The 21,668-nt window shown below is 31.9% G+C and overlaps 2 protein-coding genes across 3 annotated transcripts; one reads left to right on the top strand and one right to left on the bottom strand.

Annotated features, from left to right (window-relative positions):
- Positions 1–1,603: 1,603 nt before the first annotated feature.
- Positions 1,604–10,394, bottom strand: LOC130453447 (ADP-ribosylation factor 1). 2 transcript variants are annotated; one of them, XM_056793205.1, is made up of 4 exons: positions 10,090–10,394; positions 9,515–9,684; positions 6,668–6,777; positions 1,604–2,776 (listed from the first exon to the last, which is right to left on the bottom strand). In XM_056793205.1, the coding sequence occupies exons 2-4, from the start codon at positions 9,660–9,662 to the stop codon at positions 2,486–2,488; spliced, it is 549 nt and encodes a 182-aa protein (XP_056649183.1). In that variant the 5' UTR covers positions 9,663–9,684; positions 10,090–10,394; the 3' UTR covers positions 1,604–2,485. The 2 variants fall into 2 exon arrangements, with proteins under 2 accessions (XP_056649183.1, XP_056649184.1); XM_056793206.1 differs by having other exon boundaries at positions 9,912–10,094.
- LOC130453446 (tRNA (cytosine(72)-C(5))-methyltransferase NSUN6) lies at positions 10,284–20,886 on the top strand. Its single transcript, XM_056793204.1, has 6 exons — positions 10,284–10,434; positions 10,512–10,815; positions 11,306–11,468; positions 13,564–13,771; positions 15,290–15,586; positions 19,459–20,886. Exons 1-6 carry the CDS (start codon positions 10,348–10,350, stop codon positions 19,720–19,722), a joined length of 1,323 nt encoding a protein of 440 aa, XP_056649182.1. The 5' UTR covers positions 10,284–10,347; the 3' UTR covers positions 19,723–20,886.
- Positions 20,887–21,668: the final 782 nt, after the last annotated feature.

The raw sequence follows: 21,668 nt of genomic DNA, 5'->3' as shown, positions 1-21,668 counted from the left end.
TCATTTTTTTAATAATCCAAAATAGCAATAGCAATTTTTTTGAAGTTTTGGATTCTGTTTCCGAACCGAAATTAAAAATTCCAAGATACCTACCGCTTAACGCTCACGTTGGTATCAAAAAAACTATTTAAGGGGGAAACAGGGTTAGACGGATTTTTTAGATACATAAATTGTTAATGAAAGTATGTTTCCCGAAATTTTATATGAAAATTTCTTGTTCTTTCAGAGCCCGAGCGTATAAACCAGCGATACTTTTTTCAAAACGACTTTTTTGAAATTGGTACACGTTAGTTTAAACAGTTTTCAACCAATAGTTTTTAAAAAAGGCTGTTACTGTCTTCATTAAATGAACCTAAACTAAAATATCATCTTTCCATTTTTGTGTAACAGCATACTGGTTCATATAGAAGAGACACATAATGATTTCTCTGATGATCTGCTGTGAAAATCATATGCACAATATTAAATAATATGTTAAGTCATCAATATTTTTAACGAGCAATCAATAAATTGAGAATTATCAACATTATTAACAATGGACTGAAAAATTGTGAAATCAAAAGAAATGGATTAGAGTGGTTTGTTCTAAATAATTCACGTTGATTTCCCAAATTGAATGTCAATTTGTTAAAAGTATTCACCAACTCTGAATGTTGAATAACTTATAAGCTCCATCACTTATTCCCTTATTATGTTGGGAATAAAATAAACAATCTTAGCTGGCAACTAGTTGATCTGCTTGGGAGAGAATGTTTGTTATAAATATTTCTCGCTCATCCGATAATTTATATGATAACTTGATTTGGATGACCGGTGTTTTAGTATGTATAACAATTCAAGAGAACTGTAGTAGTAGCTTTCTCTCTGATTTCAATTCAATAGAGCATCTTTAGATATAACTTATAGTCTTCTTATAATTTACATACATTTACATCTCATTGAAGTAGGTAGTGCTTTTGCCCAAAATGAAATGAAAAGTAGTACTCTAAGCATACCCAGACCCTACCAAACTGTAATTTAAGCTAGAAAAGGAAATATGCGTTTTCACTGTCTTTATAATGTGTTTTCAAAACTTACTACATTTTTTGTTAAAACTTCATAATTCCTATAGTAGTGGTTGAAATCAAAAAATTAATCATTGTATGTTTGTCAAGTTTCAATTCCACTTCCGTATAGTTTTTCTAAGATAAACACGTGAAATTGTTTTGATTTTGCTGGTAGTCGTGTATTTGGTCAGCATTGAATGTTCAATTGCAATACTTGTATTAACACTGTTTACTAATATTCTATAGAAAAAAATTTCAAAGATGCCACTAAAACCTGCAAATGTGTTCTTGTTTTCCAACCAAGCTTCCAAGGATCACTAGACAACCTGAACTGATGTGCGACGCACAATTGTAAGAAATTGCAATTTAATTATATTCTCGCCAAAATTATAAAGAAAATCTCACTTTTATGATAAACCTCAAACTTATAGTTTGGCAAAAGATTTTTTTCTTTTCCAACTAATTTAGGCTAATAAAAAAATCTTATCCGGTTCGAGCGCAACTTTTATCGTACTTCCGTAATTTTAAACAATAAAATACTTGAGCCGTGCCCAAAAGACTTTTCAAAAACATGTTCTTGGTTTATTTGTTAAATACGAAAACAGCCTTACCATATGTTACAATATACCATTAAATTGTTAAGATCAAAAATATTTATTTTAAATACAATGTGTCTACTGTACATTTTAACTTAATACAAACAATGAAAATTATATATGGTACAAAAAAGCTTTCACCTGAAATGGGACGACGAATAAATTAATTTTAGTATACACTATATACTGCGTATTTAGCATAATGTAATTTGTATGGGGAGAACGGATGCATTTAGCGACAAGTGGTGTAATAAAAAGGGGATATCTTTTGGAACCTTTTAAAATTATACAGAAACATATTTTTAAATGGTTTTGAAAAATTCTTCAAAACATATTAGAATGTAATAAATTCCCAATTATTATTTAATATAAAGAAAAATTATTCAAAAAAAATATTTTTATAATGGCAAAAATTTTCTTCTACTGAAAAGCATTTTAAGTGAGGAGTAAAAAATATCACAATTTTATAACATTGTTTGGAATGTTGTTAGTCAAAAATAAAATATGCCTTGGTGTGAATATTTATCAAAAGCAAACTTCTTGAAACGTCCCATGTTATAATGCAAAAGGTTCTACTTTTATCTACAATTCTCAACATAAAAAGCAGAGATTCACATTATTTTCAACTTATAACTATTGTTTTTTTATTCGTAGTGTACAACACCAGTCACCAACTGCAATATTCAAGACCCCTCAAATTAACTAATCACCCAATTTGATACTAAAAATTGCAACATATGGTATACGAAATCTTTTCGCGCGCGCGCGCGAGATTGACACGACAAGAGTACAAGAAAAACCATCTGCACTCGCACACTTTTTGCGCACTCCTCTTTTTATGTTCTAACGATTGGCGTTCTTCAGTTGATTGGATAACCAATCAAGACCTTCATAAAGACCATCTCCGCTGGTTGCACAGGTAGCTTGAATGTACCAATTGCGGTTACGTAATGAATGGAGACCCAATTTATCGGTAATTTCTGCAGCGTTCATTGCATTTGGAAGATCTTGCTTGTTAGCAAAGATCAAAAGTACAGCATCTCGTAGTTCATCTTCCGCAAGCATTCGCATTAATTCGTCTTTTGCTTCAGTTATACGCTCCCTGTCGTTACTGTCTACTACGAAAATTAGGCCCTGTAAAAATAAAGACCAAATCAATCCAGTACATACAGTAAAAAACGGGATCAAATACAATAACCACCAAAAAATACTTCGGTGTCCTAAACTCTTTTACCAAAAATAAATACTTAACACCAAAAAATAAACTTTAAAATTACAATAATCTTAGCTGTTTTAGTCAAGGCCGCACTTACACCTTACACCTAACCAAAATTAGTAAATGATCACCAAATCTCTGGAAAAACCTCTATGATTGCCATAAAATGTTGGCATTTTACCAATAAGGTATAGTGATGCCATATTAAGTTAAGTCTCCGGTTTACAAGCCACCCCCGCGGCACCGCACCGTAAGCGCCGCGTTCGCGCGGACATTCAGTCAGTTACGTGCGAGCTCTTGCGTTCATGTTTTGTTTCCTTGCCTTAGGAGACCTTTGACGAATACATAGAGCAATATTTTAGGGAGTGGGAGTAATAATGCAACGGGAAAGAGCAAATTTGTTACACGGTACATGCAGTTGCCCAAAGTTTCTCAAAGATTATATTTACAAGCATCTCGTTGGATTGGCAATTCGGCTGAAGCATGTCCATCCACCTTCAGAGGCAAGAGCTATTCCGATTGGCATGAAACACAAAAGAGGACAACCAGCCAAAGCTAAGAAAGCATCAATTGTGCAGTAAATTAATAGAGAAGACTGATTCTTCTTAAAATTTTTAAAATATTTATTATTAGTTTTAAAAGGACTGACTTTTACAGTTGTTTTCAATAAAGGATTATTGAAGCTGTAAAAGTTTCATTTTTTAACCTTTGTTTGAATAAACACTTAAGAAAATCATTTTTTTAAAGTGGTTAATAAATTTAGAGAAAGCTGGGTCTTAGTAAAAAAATCTATAATAATAATCATATTTTAGTAGTTTGTTAACTGTTTTGGTAACTAATTATTAACCTAGAGTAATTTACTTTAAAGGGACAACGACACGTTAAATATTTCCATGTCATTTTAAATTAAAATGTGGTTAATAGTTTGATGTTCATCAACTATTTTTAGGGTTAACAATGATGTGTTTGGAGTCATTTGCTTTAATAGGATGGTAAGATGTAAAAACTTTGGTTATAATTTCATGCGGTTTTAATTTTAGTGATCATTTACTATTTTTGGGTGATGCATTTTACTATATCTGGTGGTAAGTTAAACGTGAGCCTAAAGAACAGTTAAGCATAAAGTAATACCATTATAATGTAAGTAAAACTGTTTGATGTGCGTTTATGTGATAATAAATTTTGTCTCCAATATGAATACCACTGACAGTTCTCGAAAATTAAATTAATTATATAAACAGGCATGATAACCAATTTTAAATATATATATATATATATATATATATATATATATATATATATATATATATATATATATATATATATATATATATATATATATATATATATATATATATATATATATATATATATATATATATATATAAAGAAAATGAGAACAATGCTTTTCAAACCATAAATTCTTTTACATAAGAGGAAGATACTATACGTAAATTTAATTTAGTTACAAAAAATAAACTCACAATCAAAGTTGCAAATGAGCTTTATATGTCTGTTGTCTATATAAAGTTAGTTTTATGTACCTTTCAATGTTCACAATTTTTTTCAATAACATGCAATTTCTATTATGAATAACCTTATCACTAGTGATAACATAATCTGCTGATAATTTTAACCAACTCACGTATTGTATTCAACCATCTATTCAATGAAATATTTGAAAAATGGAAATGGAAAAATCACCCACATTTATGAACCTATACTATCAAGAAAGAATTTCTAAAGGAGAAAACAAAAACAATCCAGTTCCAATCTGAACAACTTTCAAGGGCAGTATACTTTATGATAAATGTAATTTTAATTTTTTTAATTGTTTCAAAAATATATGAATGATAATAGAAGTTTAAATTGTTAATATGCTAGTCATCAAATAGGGAAAATATTATCTTTACAAAAAGAGATAAGAGACGCCCTACTGCGAACTGAATAGTAAACAACTTTTATAGGTCGCATAACAATATTTAATTTTCACAATTAGTCAATCATTCAAAAGTATAGATGAACATTACAAAACAATTAATCCATTTAAATTCCTAAATAAAACCATTCACTAAATTGAATAATACTGATAAAATATTGAACGTAAATAAGGAATTGGAGAATATCCATAAGCCACAATGTCTGTTTTAGTCTGTTTAGGACCTCTCCCTCCCTGCACGTAGCCTTTTCCATGACTCTTCCTCCCTGCCCGATGCTACGTGGTTTTCACAATATTTTGCGTTTTCTATTATATATTTATTAAGAAAATATTAACAGTTCATTACTTTTTAAACAATGTAATCATGATTCTTCCAAAAAATTAGCATTTGTGTGCCAAATAAAATCATTTCTGTTTTCTATGATCATCAGGTAGGTACTTTTAGTAGTGTCCTGTCCACAGCAGTAGTTAATTGTGAGCTGCCAAAATTTGTAGTGTATTAAAGGTTAAATTATTCTTGAATAAAAGTTTTATGAATGATAAAGTATGTGGCAACCTTGGCTTCAAGATCAACCATCAACAAGTCAATTTGCAGATCGGTAAACGTCCTACTAGAGTCTAGCACACAGAGGCCAAGCAGTTGAAAAGAGATGGGAACATCTATCAACAGATGTTCAAAAAGTTATTCTAACTTGTTTTAACCGACTTTATAGTCGAGGAATGTCCAGAAGAGATGCTATGATGTCCAGGAAACAAGGTTTTTGTCAAATACTTCTCAGACTACACTCAACAAAATTACAAAGCAAGATGAGAATCAATGCGACTAAAAAGGAATGTTTCAGGATTTTTTTTAAAATCAAAACTGATAGGTTAAGTCCAATATGCGAAACAATCTACAGTATGTTCGCAACAAACATAATGCCAAATATTCAAGGTATTCTTGTGGAACTGAAAAGGAAACATATCCTTGAGGTATGTTAGATTCAAACACTGGACAAACGATAATTGAAAATGTAAAACGAAAGCACTCCATTCCAGAGGTAAACGCATACGCATTGTGGTAAAGAATAAGGTTAGGTTAATGAAACAGTATTAAGTTCAAAGCATGTTAAGGCTAGCTCTTTAGATTCGTGAAATTTCAACTTAATATTCTTCCAAAGCAGACATACAGGAGTATCTACTTGAACAAGATTTATATTTCAAAGAGCATTATACAAAGCATCAAGTCATGGAGGTTTTAGAAACGAAAATAATTTGCCAAAAAGAATTGTTTCAAGATTACTTCTGTACTACTGTTTTACATCAAATCGAATTAATGTGATTAAAATGACAGACAAGAACTAATAACACTTTACTCAAAAATTCCTCCTTCACTTCGTTATGGAAGTAATAATGAAATAATGTTCAAATCATTAGCACAGGGAATTTGAGAAATGCCATAAATCAGGTACAAAAAGTTGCAAACCAATATATGCAACATGGTCAGTTTTAAATAGACTTGTAATTGATTTAAACGACAGAGATTCTGAGGAGGATGAATGTGATGCTGGTGATTCAGAATAATTGTATTGTACATGGTAAGTCACAATGTTAGAATTTCCCAGGAAATTGTCATAGCTTTGAAGTTAAATAATTATTCCTCAATATGACTTTACTGTGGTAATATATTCTTCCTCTTCTTCTATCTTAATAACATTGGATGAATAAAGAATTATTTAAGATAAATGGAAGCCACAACTGAAACTTGGAAAAAAGGAAGTCTCAACTTCAAGCTAGATAATTAATATTTTACTCACAATACAAATAATATCTAAAAATTCATACACATATATTTTTCATACATGGTTAACTGCACGATAACTGTACTCACCTGAGTGTTTTGGAAATAATGTCTCCACAACGGCCTAATTTTGTCTTGACCACCTACGTCCCACACTGTAAAGCTAATATTCTTATATTCTACAGTCTCCACATTAAATCCTAAAAAATATTTTGAATGATGTTTAATAAGATATTTTTAAAACCATTTTGATTGAATTTTATTCACGTCACAATAAAAATACAAATACATGGATAATCTACCCGTTCAACAAAAATGATGCATAAAAACTTTATGATTTATACACGTGAAAGTTAATATCTCATTTACTAGTATAAATGCATATAATTATTCCTACATAAGTAGTCAAATGGATAAGTATTCAAGAATAATAAAATAACTATATTTTTTTACATATATAGTATAAAAAACAAACCAAAATTGTGACAGACATCACCTGGATGTTTTATTTATTGAAATCTTCCATAATTTTTCTTGTAATCTTTAAAATATGTATTTTATATTGGGGCGGTTCACTTGAATGAAGACACCAATGTGCTATCGTCGGCAAAGTTATAGATTAGGATTGTCGAGTCGATCGTTGATGTATAGTAGAAAGGGAGTGGTGACAAGATGCATCCCTGGGGAGCACCAGCATTGACCTTTTTGGGGTATGTCCATCGATAGTGACATGGATCCATCAGTCTTTGAGAGAGCTACTAAGATAGTCAATAAGTGAGGACGTCAAATTGTACAATCTTTATTTATTTAGAAAGTTATTATGCCAAACCCTGTCAAAAGCCTTCAATATGTCCAGTACAATTGCTCTGGATTCCCCATATTTCTCTATAGCTTTAATCCAAACTTTAGTGACAAGCCAGAAGGTCTCCTGTTGATGTATTTTTACAGAAACCGTATTTATGTATGTATGAAGTTTGCAATTGTAAGAAATCTAAGAAGAAAAGGGGATTATTTTCTAAACGAATTTTACACAATGAATTAAAACAGCCGATGCCAAGTAGATCTTATATATGTGGAACCAATCAGATTCATAATGATTTACCAAGATCACTTGACAAAGTTCATTTGTTAATAGCTTTAACATCTAAAGAGCTGAAGAAATCGCATACAATTTGAACCAAATACTTGTGACATTTGGAGCGCCGCACAGTTAACGGTAGAAAATTTGCGAACTTTGTTATAAACGAATTTAAATGTTTATGGCCAGAGCTTAAGATTGTTCACGGGATAGCCATAGCCAGAGCAAACGATCTGTTGAAAAAAATCTGAAAAAAAGAAGCAAGCCAATCACTAATTCAGTAGATAAAAAGATAAAAAGTTACAGTGAAAAAACTAATACACCTGCAAATGATTGCGATAATGTTACGGTGGCTATTTCTGATGTGGGTTAAGCAAAAGATACCTTCAGAAATATAATAGCCGTTGCATTACTGAAGACAGAAGAGAAAATGTACCAGTTATGTACAAAATAAACCACCATTACTTCTAGTTATTTCAGGTTTTTACTAGTTATTATGTTTAATAACATATTTACGGTAACATATCTATGATGTTCCTGTCACCAATCATTTTGACATCAACATTCACTAATGGCCTCTCCTTCTGTAGAGATGCTTTAGAAGATCTGTGTTATTCTCATTGGTTCTCTCTTGTATTTGATTACTATCACTCTTTTTTCTGAAAAATTGTCAAGTTCCAGAGTACTTCAAGTAGATTGTGTCGAGTTCTCAATTTGCTGTTCATGATGAAATTTGGAATCTCTTAATTGTCAAAACCATCTTCAACCTACATAAAATACTTGACTCCCTAGAAACATATATTTGAATTCTCAAATCTATCTTACTTCTCTCTGAACTACTGGTATTAACCTTCCATCGGGCGCTTAGACTTTTGCAACACCACCAGGTGCTAGCCATATTCTGGACAAAATAGAACTTTTGCTTTATTTCACTTTCCAATTCACTTTTAATGATGATTTTATTTGCTAATACTATAAAATTGTTCATTGTAGTATTCTTATCAAATAATGATCGAGATTTTTGATAAAAATACCAATTGGTGCTACAGATGTTGCCAACTTTCACTTCAATGTGTTCACTGTTCACTATTCATTGTAAGGACTGATATATACTTTCACCCTTTTGTTGTAGAGGACAAGTAGGAGGTGGAATAACTCAAACACGAAAAGTCAACTGTGATTCCCATTTCCTAATAATAATGAAAACACCTGTCTGTCATCCAACAGACGCATAGTGCCCAGAGAAAGGTTAACTATGAGGTATAACTTCACCAATTATTTATCACTATACAAATAGGAATTTATCACATGTATAAATGGACCTGACAAAAAAAATAATCTCATGTTTTGAAAATTTCACCAAAAAATTGTGTATGTTTGCATTTGCTTTGCAGTTCTAAGCTCGTATGACATTAATCATCTTAATTTAATTAACATATGAAATGAAGTTAATGATATTTCCATGTATTCAACTTTATTAATTAATAGTTTAATTAATTATTTTAATTAAAGACAATTCATTCAAAATGATGAGATAACTCTGGATGGCAAAAACCCAAGTAAATAGTAAGAATATTACCACATACTTCTATTAAACAAATGGTGAAATAGATTTATAACAAATAATTTAGTTATGTACTTATATCAATTTAAGGCCAGTGAACTATGTATATTTATAATATGAGTCACCTATTTATTCCTAATAATTGTAAATTAGTCACTCAAATTAAAATAACTACATATTTATATAAATTTGATTAACTAGAAAAAATATTTGCTGATTATTGTATTAAAGATTTATAGAATAAATAGATATCAAAAAATGACAGAAAAGTACATGTCATCAAAAAAGTACTTACCAATAGTTGGAATAGTTGTTACAATTTCTCCTAATTTAAGTTTATATAAAATAGTAGTTTTACCAGCTGCATCAAGCCCTACCATCAATATCCTCATTTCTTTTTTGCCGAAAAGGCCTTTGAATAAATTCGCAAACACATTACCCATAGTGATTGCTTACTTTATAAACCTAAAAATAATTATTAATGTTTAAATAATTTTATGTTATTCGTTTTTGGTAATCATCTAATTTTAGAACAAAGACAAAATTAAGAATCATAGTATATTACATTGTGTACGAATGACATATTGATCTAATATTTGTAAAAAATACTTCTTTGGGTAAATAAAAAGAAAACTAATAGTAATTTATTTAAACACGTCACATTTCTATTGAATTAACTATTTTTTTCTCACATTAAAATAACTATTTAACACAGAAACCTTACAAGCCGTTTTTTGACTTGTTGTCACTATAAACCAAACCCTGCATTAGCAAAAGAAAAAGGATAAATATCAGAAATCGTTCGAACTACTACCTATTTTCAATTTGTCAAATTAAAGCAATATTACTGTAAATTCGACTGGTACTTACGTTTTGAAAAAAAAACACCTTATACTTTAGAAAAACGCTGTAACATTCACCCGTCCTCCCAAAAAGTTGTCGAATGTCAATATGGCGGACTTGAAAGAGAATCGTAGTTTATGCCACGTCTTGAGGATCAGCGTGTCGCATTGGTTGACGCATGCCACGTGACTTTTTAGTCATCAAGATCTAACCTCCACAGTAGTGCATGTCTTGAATTTTGATGTTATGGTGATATAAATACTAATTACTAGCATTTAATGAAAAATGCCGTATCCCACTTCTCCATTCAAAGAAAACTTCAATTATAAACTGATAAATAGTTTGTTAGTTGAATTGGATTATGACAATAAAGTAAGTTCAATCTTTTTGCAGTTGGTGGTACTGAATTTCACATCCTATACCTAATTAATTCTACGCGGTCATTCCAGATTTCAAATGAAGAATTAATGTTTACTCTAAAATGGCTATGTTCTTCCCCAAAAATGACTACTGTAAGGGTTAATACTCTAAAAAATAACGTCCAAAATGTGCTGCATATTCTTAGACAGTTTCTAAAAGAAACCAAAATGTATATTCATCATTGTCTCAGTAATGTTATTGTTATCGAAAATACAACTTTATGTGAAGAACTTGACAAACATGAGAAAGAAGTTATAGTAGACACAGAATGTGCATCGGCAATACTAAGAGGAGCTCACATATATGCACCTGGAGTGTTAGGAATGGTTGCAGGTAAAATCATTTTCTTTTTTTGTGAAAACTCATGAGCATTTTATTTTATTATCTATTTATATATTTCTAAGATTTGTCCTCATAGAAAAAGATAAGAAAAATAAATGAAATAAAATTGTTACCAATCTCAAGATTTGATTATTTTGTAGCTTCAAAAAAAATTGTTCCATAAAATTCTGGATCATTGGAAAAAGCTTAGTGCAGAGTTTCTATGACTTAACAAGCTTCTAGTTTATCCTTACGTGAGTTAAGGAAGAATAGAATATTTATTAAAACATTTGATTTTTATAAGTCAATTTTTGTTCGTTCAACTGAAATGAATTCTTAGTAGAAATTTGATGCAAAATTTCTGAGATATACCAATTTTCATTTTCTACAGGATACTAATAGATTTATTTATTTTTTCCTAATTATTTAATTGGCTATGGAATATTTTTTGAATATACAGTTTTGGAAGCAATAGTCGAAATCTACTTACCAATTATTTTAGGATGTCAGCTTAACGAGGATGTTAGTATATATGCAGATATTGCCAAAAAATGTAAAAAAGGATTCCAAAAGGTTTATGATAGTACATCTAAAATACATATTGGAAATGGTAAAATAAAAATGCAACGTCACCATCTATTTTCAACAAAAAATATACAATATAAGTAGGTTTTACAAATTTCAAGGAGAAGCAGTTTTAGTAAATTTATTCAAAAATTGTAAAGTTTCTTGATTTATGTTATTATCAAAAGATATGAAGTAAATTTGTATGAAAATTTATTTTTCAAATACTAGTAATTGTTATTTTGTATAGGGTTGATCAAAATGATTTTTAATCTGATGTTAAAAACACTAAATACAAACTTTATATATTCCACCCTTATTAGGCTAGGAACCAGCGGTAAAAAACGTTAAAATTGTGGAATTTTGTTAATCAACCTCGATTTTAATGAAGATTGAGATTTAAGCTCTCTCTTATTCAAAATCTACCCTGTGCCAAAGGGTGCTTTTTATTTTTTAATGTTAAAACTACGGCTTATCGTAAAAAATTCAAAAATCTTTAATTTTAGCATATATTTGAGTGAAATACAGTTTAAATGAATTATTCATAGATCTGTTGATATTCCCAAACAAGTTTATGATTAATCGGACTTGTGCAACCTCTGTAAAGACCATCCTCTGAGTGCAGTAATATTGAAAGCTTTTTTTAAAGACACTTATTGTGAAGTTAAAATGTATTATTCGTAAATCTGTAGATCAAATTTATGCAAACCATCCAAATCATCCTCTAATAGTATGAAAAGTTAAAAAATAATCTTGACGAATTTTTTATAATTAAAATAAATGATTCAAAAGTGTATTTATATTGAATTTAGAATAATTCTTCGGTATTTTTAAGAAGTATTGCGTGTTAAATATTTCAACCCTTATGTAACCCACTTTCAATGACCAAAAATTTCAAAATTGCAGTCAACATTTTTTTACGGAAATATAATAAAAATATTTTTAAAATCGAAAAAATTTCCATTTAAAAAATGATATGAAAAACAATTTTGAATAATTATATTTCATCATCACTAATATCTTCTTCCTCTTCTCGTTCATGCCAGTTGTTGCTCGATTGTATGCTCTATGCTTCTGTTTGGTCCAAAATTCGTTTTCCGAAATTTTGAAAAAAAAGCAGTTAGTTTTTCGACAATAACTCGCTCAATTTTCAAGCTAGAAACTTTTTAAACGGGCATTTTGTAGGGGATTTCAAGTACTTTAGCATCATAGCAATCAACCCCCGGTTTCGAAAAGGGTGCAGCTCAAAGGGGTTGCATAAGTCACATTTGGTACGAGAATGCAAACTTTGAACTAATGCATCTTCTTCATTCTTTATGACACAATATATTTAAACGTTTTTGGGAAGAGAAACTACAATTAATAATTGAAACATTTTCTCATGACATGAATAGTTTTTGATTTGATTACAGAAATGCAATGTTCAATTTAATCAATTAATTTTTCTAAAATAAGCAATCAAAACCGATAAAATCACATGAATCATATCAATAATACATAAATAAAGTTAATTGCGAATGTTTTACGAATAATTTCAATTAGGGTGGCAATAGCGAGGGGTATAACTATTACATTTTTCCAAAAAAGAAAAAATCGGTCAAATTTTATGCAAAAGACTTTTAACAGTGCTCATTTCTTTCAAAGGATTTTCTATGTGGTGTGAAAAAGCTTTCTTGTGTTTTTTCCAAAAATTTCATCAATTTCAAGTCATTTGGGGTTAAAGGTTTTTAATTTCGGGCTTCCCCCAAAAAAGCCACAGTTATTGAATTTACAAAGGTCCTTAAAAATAAAAAACGAATCTCTTTGTTTTTTATCAGCTACATTTTTATTATGAATGATTTTGCTGATAAAATAATAACTTTTCAAGTTATTCATGAAAAACTATAATAAAATATGTGTACTTTAAATGAAGAAATGAAATAAATTCTCACTCCAAGATGGGGTGGCATTCACCTTCAGAGTAAAAGCACCCTTTGGCACAGGATAGATTTTGTGGAAGGTTATAAATACTACTGCAGTAAAAACACATTTTCAGTAGTTAGTTTCGCCTAAGGCCCAGTAACAGTCTTTGTTTGACACCATTTCTTGGATGGAACGTACCATTGGTGTTTGTTGCGTATGAGGTCAGAGTGAAAAACAATTTGACGGAGGTTATGTATATATGCATTCGTTTTTCTTTTCCAAATTTTGTTTCAGTGGTATTGCAGTAGAAGTATCAAAGACAATATCTGGATGTCCTACTATAAATGAAAACATACTACCAGCAGGTGATATTTTACTGCAAAACCTTCCTTCTATTTTATGCGTCAAAACTCTCAATCCCAAACGAGGATCCGTTGTGATTGATTTATGTGCTTCACCGGGAAATAAAACCACATATATAGCCGAACTTATGGAAAATAAGGTGAGGATTTTTTGTTTTTATATAGCAATACAATACGATATGGATTTGTTGAGGTTTGAGAGGTTTTGGTGTAAAGTAATGTAACATCTCACGTTCTTAACTTACACTACACTTCAGTTTATTCAGTTTTTTGAGTTTAAAACCACGTGCTGACAAAACTTGACGCAATGCTTCTAAACTAGTATAATTGTATTCTGGATAATATGCTACCTTTTGATGTGTTACTTCTAATGTCCCAACCCTATTCTTCTTATATAAACTATAAATTGTCCCATGGATAAAATCTTGAGTAGTTTTGTCAACTGATTTCAGTTTTTCTTTACATGTATTTCGGTTTTGTGAATTATCAACTGCAACCCCTTTCGTAACTACTCCATAATTGGAAAATTTATTTACTCATGAAATTTATGAATTAAATAAATCTCACCTAGCGACGCTGCTGCTTATTGCAGACTGTCTCTGGTAGTAATATTTCGAAGAAATTGTGTACATACGCCTTCCGACATATTCGGCCGATAGAAATGCATTTATGTTTACGATTCGATGCTTTCATTGGTAAACAGTGGAGATGATGAGTCCACGTAGACGACGGTTTGTTAGATGTTTAACGAATTTTATACGGGGAGTAAACATTATTTTTCATTTCTTAATTTGGTATGAGTCCCGTTCGTATTTATGAAATATTGATTGTTCCTCGCATAACTGTCTTCTGCAATTGATATTAGAAGAACTATAAATGTGGAGGTACTTTGTCTAGTTCCTTTTTAAATTATTATGAGGTGTATTCATCAACCACCCACTTTTGTATGTATATAAAAAATGTCATTAAATTCGAAAACGAAATTTAGAAAATAATTCATGCAGTTCCAATTCATTTCTCTTATTTTCATATATTTGATCTAGATCATTATTTCGAATCAATTACTATTTAGGATCATTAATCAGAAGTTTTTCACAATGTTATGAAGACTCACTGAGATCGCTACTTCGTTAATAAATAGTGAGGAAATATTTGGAATAACAGGTCCAAACATAACACAGGAGGGACAATGGAGAGCAAAGAAAATCGAATAAATAGAGAATTAGCTGGGGAATTAAAATATAGTGAGATACATAAAAGCACAAAGACTCAACTGGGCCGAGCACATAATGAGAAGAAGACCAACTGAAATTATCAAAAAAAGAACGCAATGGATCCCATTGTGGCCAAGGAGAAGAGGCAGGTCGAGAAAGACTTGAAGAAACGAAATAGGGGAAAATAATAACAAAAGCAGCCAAGACAAACGATAAACTATAAAGAAAACAAAAATAGAAATCGAGGAGTAATCCACCCCAGAAAAAGATTTTGAAGCACTAAAAGCGATAGCCGTAATCCAAAAGGATTGAAGGGCTTGATGATGATCATGATTAAGTACGATAATTGGTCAAAGGCGCTCAAGGTTTTTTTCTTTTTTCTTCTCAATTAACAGACGTCACTAGACAAGAAAAATATTACAATATATATTTCTCATAATACAGGGTGTAATTATTGCTATTGACAAAACTCCAAAAAAAGTATCACAACTTCAAGAACGCTGTGAAAATTTCGGGGCGAATGTTAAAGTTTATCAAGCTGATTCTACGACGATTATTATAGAGTCACAGACTTCATCTAGAACTATAGAAAATGGTCCACCATTTCTACCAGAATCTTTCGACAATGTACTTTTAGATGCACCTTGCAGTGGTCTGGGAAAAAGACCTCAATTAGCCAATAGAATGTCTGAAAATGAAATTAAATCTTATGTGCCGTTACAACGCAAATTATTTGAAACTGTAAGTATATTTAGTACAATATGAATAATTTTTTTTGGCACAATTGGACATCTTCGAACCATCAAAACAATGAAAAAGTTATTCTGATTATATCTTCATGATAATCGCTCAATTAAATATTGTAGTTATTAATAATTTATATTGTTTATTTATTATTGAAAGTAGATTGTGTATATTTTTATTTAATTTTGAGCCAAATTACTATTACTGTTTCATTGGGGGTCATAACATACACTTTTTACTCCATGCGTTTCTATCTTTCGTTTTCTCTTCTATACTTTCATTCTCTTTATCTTAGTAGCTTTTTTCACATTTTCAATCCGTGTTTTTCTTGGTTTTCCTCTATAATTTTCACCAGCTATTTTAGATTCGTAGAAGAACTAAAGCGAGATCTAGAGCAGAACACCAGAGCTATAATAAAGGGTGGTCCAACCAAAATGCACGATGTTAATTGTAAATAAAACAAAAAGTTTTCAGAAAATTATCTTAATATTTTTTATAACGATAGAAGGATCTATGATAATTATGTGTGGAACAAAATATCGACCAAATGCCTATCCGATGGTCCATATTTTCAATTACTCTGAGGTTCAAAGTCGTTAATGTGCCGAATTATCTCATCCTTTAGCTCTTGAATTGTTCTTAGCTTGTTGACGTACACTTTTTCTTTCAAATATCCCCAAAGAAAGAAGTCCAACGGTGTCAAATCACATGATCGTGGCGGTCAATTAACATCGCCACGACGTGAGGTAACACGACCATTGAATTTCTCCGCAAAAGATCCATTGTTTCGTTGGCTGTGTGGCAAGTGACGCCATCCTGTTGGAACCACATATCGTCCAGGTCCATATCAACAGTTTCTGTCCACAAGAAGTCCGTTATCATCTCGCGGACACCATTCAAGGTAACTGCTTGGCCAACCTCATTTTCGAAGAAGTACGGCCCGATGACGCCGCCAGCCCATAAATCACTCTTTGTGGATGCATCGACTTTTTAACAATCACTCGTGGATTCTCATTTGCCCAAATGCGGCAATTCTGCTTGTTAACGAATCCACTGAGATGAAAGTGTGCCTCGTCGTTGAAGATTATTTTCTTGGTCACCACTCACTTCTGTCTGTTCAACCAACTATTCGGCGTATTGACGACGCTTGAAATGGTCAGCATGCTTCAGCTCTTGAGTCAGTTGAACCTTGTAAGCGTGTAAATTCAAATCTTCATTCAAAATTCGCATCAGTGATGTTCGTGAGATGTTTAATTATTGGGCACGAACGAATCGAGGTTGACGGCTCTTCTGCGAACAACAGCAATGTTTTCCGCAGAACTAACGGGGCGAGCATGCACAGGTGTTTTCACATTTCCTACAGACCCGATTTGCTGAAATTGGCGCACAATTCTCCCGATTGTGAACACATTTGGTCGATTATGCTGACCAAAAAAATCACGAAGTACACGAAATGCATTTTGATTTGAGCGCTCATTTTCGTAAAAGGCTTCATTAATCTTAACGCGCTGTTCAATTGTGTACCTCTCCATGGTTGAATTAGTCAAACACTGAAACAAAGAAATGTCAAATTAACATCGTGCATTATAGTTGGACCACCTGATATTAATGAAGAATGGAAATATTTAGAGAAAACCATAAATAAAGTGACAAGTAAAATAATACAACAGAAAATGAAGGGGGGAAAAAAGGACGAATGGTTCGATGCCAAATGTGAAGGAGAAATTGAGAAGTGGAAACGAGCCGAACAGAAAATGCTACAGACCGGAACAGATGAAGATAAAAAACTGTATGAAGAGCAAAGAACAACGAAGAAGAGTGTAGAGCAAAGAAACGCAAAGGAATGAACAGCAGAAGTAGACACAGAAATGAATAATTTCTATAAAGATATAAAATACAATAAAGGGCAAGCTGAGCAAAACACTATTTATACTCGTATGAAAAATAAAAAAGAGGAAATAATAATAGTTGAGACCGAAATGATCCAAAGATGGGAAGAGCATTTCAAAAAATATTAAACGAAGAAAGGTGTACAATGGCAGGAGCCATGGAATAATATCGAAAATATATTGCCACCTACAAAGGAGGAAATACTAGAAATAATTCAGGTACTAACAAAAGGCAAGTCCCTGGGAGAGGACGAAATAGAACCAAAATTAATCAAGTATGGTGGAACTGCACTGAAGACGAGAATATATCATTCAATAAGCAGTATATGGAAACAAAAGACAATACCAGAAACGTGGAAAATGACAATAATGGTACCAATACACAAGAAAGGAAAAAGAAATGAATGCAGAAACTACAAAAGTATAGCGCTACTAGATACAACCTACAAAATTTTCACTAAAGCCGGAGATAAAAGTTTGAAAGTATATGGGAAAAAGTTGTTCAGAGACTACTAATGCGGGTTTAGATCTGGAAGATCAGTCACAGACCACATTTTTACTCTGAGGCAAACGCAAAGAATGGGGTATGATTAGGATCTGCCAATTTACTCAGTCTCCATAGATTTCCAAAAAGCTTACGATACTGTAAACAGAAACCATTTGTACAGCATTATGAACGATTTAAGTATTCAAAAAAGTCAAAAGTCTTACGAAATTGACAATCAAACATACCAAAACAAAGAGTATCAAAATATTTCGAGACCAACACAGGACTAAAACAGGGAGATCCTTTATCCACTACGCATTTCAATATAGTATTAGAATGGATGGTATGTGAAATCGGTTTGTACAGAACAGGGATACTAAAAACAAGAACAACGCAACTACTGACATATGCAGACGATATAATAATTCTTCCAACATCAAAAAACAAGCCTTTATAGAAATAGCAGAAACAGTGAATCTACATCTATACAAAACAATAATGAGCTACGGAGACAAAACGTGAACGTGAACAAAGCTGAGGAAGAGAAGCTAGATATATGGGGAAAAAAAGTACTTAGAAGGATACTAGGCGGTGAAAAGGAGGGATATTTAAAGCTGAGGAGAATAAATAATGAAATAAGGAATCTATTTGGAGAAGGAGAACTAAGCAAAATAATAAGATCCAAAAGAATAGAGTGGCTGGGTCACATACAGAGAATGCCCGGTTTTGGAGCAACAAAAAAAAATGATGGACATGGAACAAGGAGGAACAATAAAAAAAGATTGAGGAAGTGATGTAAGACCTAGGAGAAAGAGGAATTCACGACTGGAAGACGAAAGCGAAAAATAGGAAAAAGTGGAAGGAAATCGCTTCAAATGATATGTTATGTTCCTCGCCTCAAAGAATTCCATTGGTTATGGAACATTGGTCAAAACAACATCGAGCGTTTGCTGTGAACAATGAACTATGGCAACCATCAAAAAGTCGATTTGCAAATTCGATAAATGTACTAGCAGAGAGTCTAGCACAGGAAGACGCCAAAGTAGTTGAAAACAGAAGAGATGCTATCCAGGAAATAATGTTTTAACATATACGCATATTACATTGCGGTGGGTAGATTACCGTCAGGATATTGAAGCAACAAATTCCTCTTTGTATTTAGTTTTACTGCAATTATCTTCTCAACTGTCAATTATGGGTTCTTTTTCTACATTTGTAAGCCGATTTTGGTTTTACAAAATAAGAACATTTTCGCTATTTGATGACTGGCGTTATACAAAATTAGATAAACCAGTGGTTAACATATTTAGGTTGTTCATGCTATCGGTAGCAGATGATCAAAATTCCGTTTATAAATTTTTCTCAAACCCACAATTCAAAACTATTTTTTTCTTCCTATAATCGAAATACTCTTCAACATACTTTGAACCATGAAATTTTCAATTAAACGTTGAGTATTTATTATGAAATAATACATCTAATACTTTTTTCAGGCTACTAAATTATTGAAACCAGGTGGGACTATGGTATATAGTACTTGTACTATAACTTTGGCTGAAAATGAAGGTATTATAGCATGGGCCTTGAGGACTTTCAACTTTATAGAATTATTAAAACCTCCCCTTAATTTGGGAGAGCCTGGATGGATAGGAACTTCATTAACAGAAGAACAAAGAAACTTTGTACAAAGATTTGGGCTAAATTCGAAGATTGATTCTGTTGGCTTTTTCTTTGCTTATTTTAGAAAAAAATCGTGACTGAGATAAATAACTAATAAAATTAATTTTATCAATTCTCCCCTCAATAATTAATTAATACATATCTTAAATAATCATCCAGACCAATTTAAAATACTGTTTAACGTTTTCAGTCATAGTTGAAATCGATTCCGAACCATTTCATAATCAATATTGTATTGGTGTGATACAAACGTTTGATTATGAACCGGTTTGGGATTTCATTTTACCGATTTACGAACACATAACTGTCACTAAAACTTTCGGATTTGAAGAATCCCAAACTGCAATTTTCAAAAGGCGCGTGCGATAGGATTCACCTGCAAAGTCTACTATCACAGAAGTGCTAGAACCTATTCTGTCACTGTCACAAAAAATGTCGATGCTGAAAGAGCGAATATGATCACACGCCGAACTGATTAGGAAACGGATCCGCAATCAGTAGTAAAAATATAACAAACTGATAGATTTGTTTCAGAATAAATAATAGACTCAGTCGATGTGAGTCCAGCAAACACGAAACTATCACAAAAAATTCAGAACTGAAAGAGTGAATATGATCCATGCCAAACTGGTTGGGAATTTGATCCGCAATGAGTAGTAAATACATAAAAAATAGTAGAACTGATTCAGCATAAATAAAAATTCAGAGCTGAAAGCGAATATGATCACATGCCGAATTGGTTAGGAAACGGTGATAAAAAATATAAACCATTTTGATGCAACGTTCTGAGGCATGTCTCAGGGTTGTCATTATTTAAGGATGAGTTTTCTTTGATAATTCCGACTCTGAACATTCTAAGTGATGTTTTCCCTGTCACGTTTTCCAGAACTATGTGGGAGATTTAGAATCACTTCTAGTGTAGCTGTTATGCAAGATTCCATGGCCCCGGCTACACATAAGCAAGCCAGTCTTTGTACCTTTGAGAGATTGTTCCTCGTGGTATTCAGACTAGCTCTAGTACTCCAAACCACTCCCATTCTATTTGCTATAACACGATGTCTGGAAAAGTATTGACACGATTTTAACTTTCGTACTTTTAATATATGGAAGAACGGACGCAGACAGTTCAATAAACTAACAGTTAAATTCGATATACTGAGATTCTTAATAAGAAAATCGTTATATCAAGGTGATTTTTTTACCAGGGTCGACAAAAATTCAATATACGAGTTTTTAACTAAAAAAATTGGTTTTGTTGAGTCGAAATTTACATTTTATCTTATGTAGAGCTCTAGAAGGTTTAAAAAAAATCGTTATATTGAGATTTGGCTGTTTAAATACGCACACTCTAGAATAAACTAGTACGGCCTAGTCTACGGATTATAGTATATCTAATACTTAAACTTTTTATTTAAAACTGCAGTAATTAACTGAATACTTCGCGCACGGCGCAAAATGCGTTTAAAACTACAAATCTAACTCCCGCCTGTACAAGACCTGACATGTACGCTCAATTTCTTTCGACTCAATTGGTTTAGACTAGACCGTACTAGTTTATTCTATAGTGTGCCTATTTATCTCAGGATCAACTATTATGGCCTATGCTAAACTGGTTTATCCTATCGGGCTTAGATCAAATTAGTTTGTACAAGGCTATACTAGTTAATCCTATTGCTTAGCTTATAGGAAGAACTAGTTTACCCTAGGCAAAACTAGTTTCTCATGAAATTGGCTTTTGTCTGTAACATATACAAAAACGACACACAATACAAAAGTACAATCGTCAAAAGGTTTGTTTTTGGTAGCTGCACTAGCAGAATTAGTTCAGGAAGTGTACAACAAAGCGTTCTTTGTAGCATAACCAGAGCTAGTGTCGCTGTTCTTAGTAGTAGTACAAGAGAACTAGTTCACTGTACTACTTGCACTGGGTATAGACTCAGTTTAGACAGTGCAATAAGTGTACTTGGAAAACCTAACTAATTCTATACACTCTAAGCACTGGTCCAGTTCCAGTGCATCTAAC

Source organism: Diorhabda sublineata, chromosome 2 (assembly GCF_026230105.1).
Source record: "Diorhabda sublineata isolate icDioSubl1.1 chromosome 2, icDioSubl1.1, whole genome shotgun sequence".
Classification (NCBI taxonomy): domain Eukaryota; kingdom Metazoa; phylum Arthropoda; class Insecta; order Coleoptera; family Chrysomelidae; genus Diorhabda; species Diorhabda sublineata.
This window is presented reverse-complemented; position numbering and strand designations above follow the sequence as displayed.